The sequence below is a fragment of the Haliaeetus leucocephalus genome, unplaced genomic scaffold (genome assembly GCF_000737465.1).
Source record: "Haliaeetus leucocephalus isolate CR32 unplaced genomic scaffold, Haliaeetus_leucocephalus-4.0 Scaffold140, whole genome shotgun sequence".
NCBI classification, from domain to species: Eukaryota; Metazoa; Chordata; class Aves; order Accipitriformes; family Accipitridae; genus Haliaeetus; species Haliaeetus leucocephalus.
This window is the reverse complement of record NW_010972576.1, coordinates 11647700-11647954: the sequence shown is the minus strand read 5'-3', so window position 1 is coordinate 11647954 and position 255 is coordinate 11647700. Positions and strand designations below refer to the sequence as shown.

General features: G+C 76.5%; 1 protein-coding gene across 1 annotated transcript in view; it reads right to left on the bottom strand.

The window, feature by feature from the left end:
• The window catches only part of RAP1GDS1 (RAP1, GTP-GDP dissociation stimulator 1), a 133969-nt gene that overhangs the window by 104196 nt on the left and 29518 nt on the right, over positions 1–255 (bottom strand). Inside the window, exon 2 of the mRNA XM_010561037.1 lies at positions 47–251. Within this exon, the coding sequence (XP_010559339.1) occupies positions 47–251 (205 nt within the window). The remainder of the gene's footprint in view (positions 1–46; positions 252–255) is intronic.

Genomic DNA, 255 nt, shown 5'->3' with positions numbered 1-255 from the left:
GGGCGGGGGCGGAGGTGTCTCGGCGGAGCCCCACTGCCGCCCCGACCCTCCTCCCGGGCGAAGGCACGGAGACGAGGAAGGCGGCCGATGAGGAAGTTGTACCAGTCGCCCCTCCCCGCCCGCCGGCGACGAGCGGGCGGCGGCCTCCGGGGGCAGAGGGGCGGCGGCAGGGGGCTGCACTGCGCGGAGCTGGGGCGACTTACCCATCGTGCCACCGCGGCCTCCTCCTCCTCCTTCCCCTGCTGCTGCTGCTGC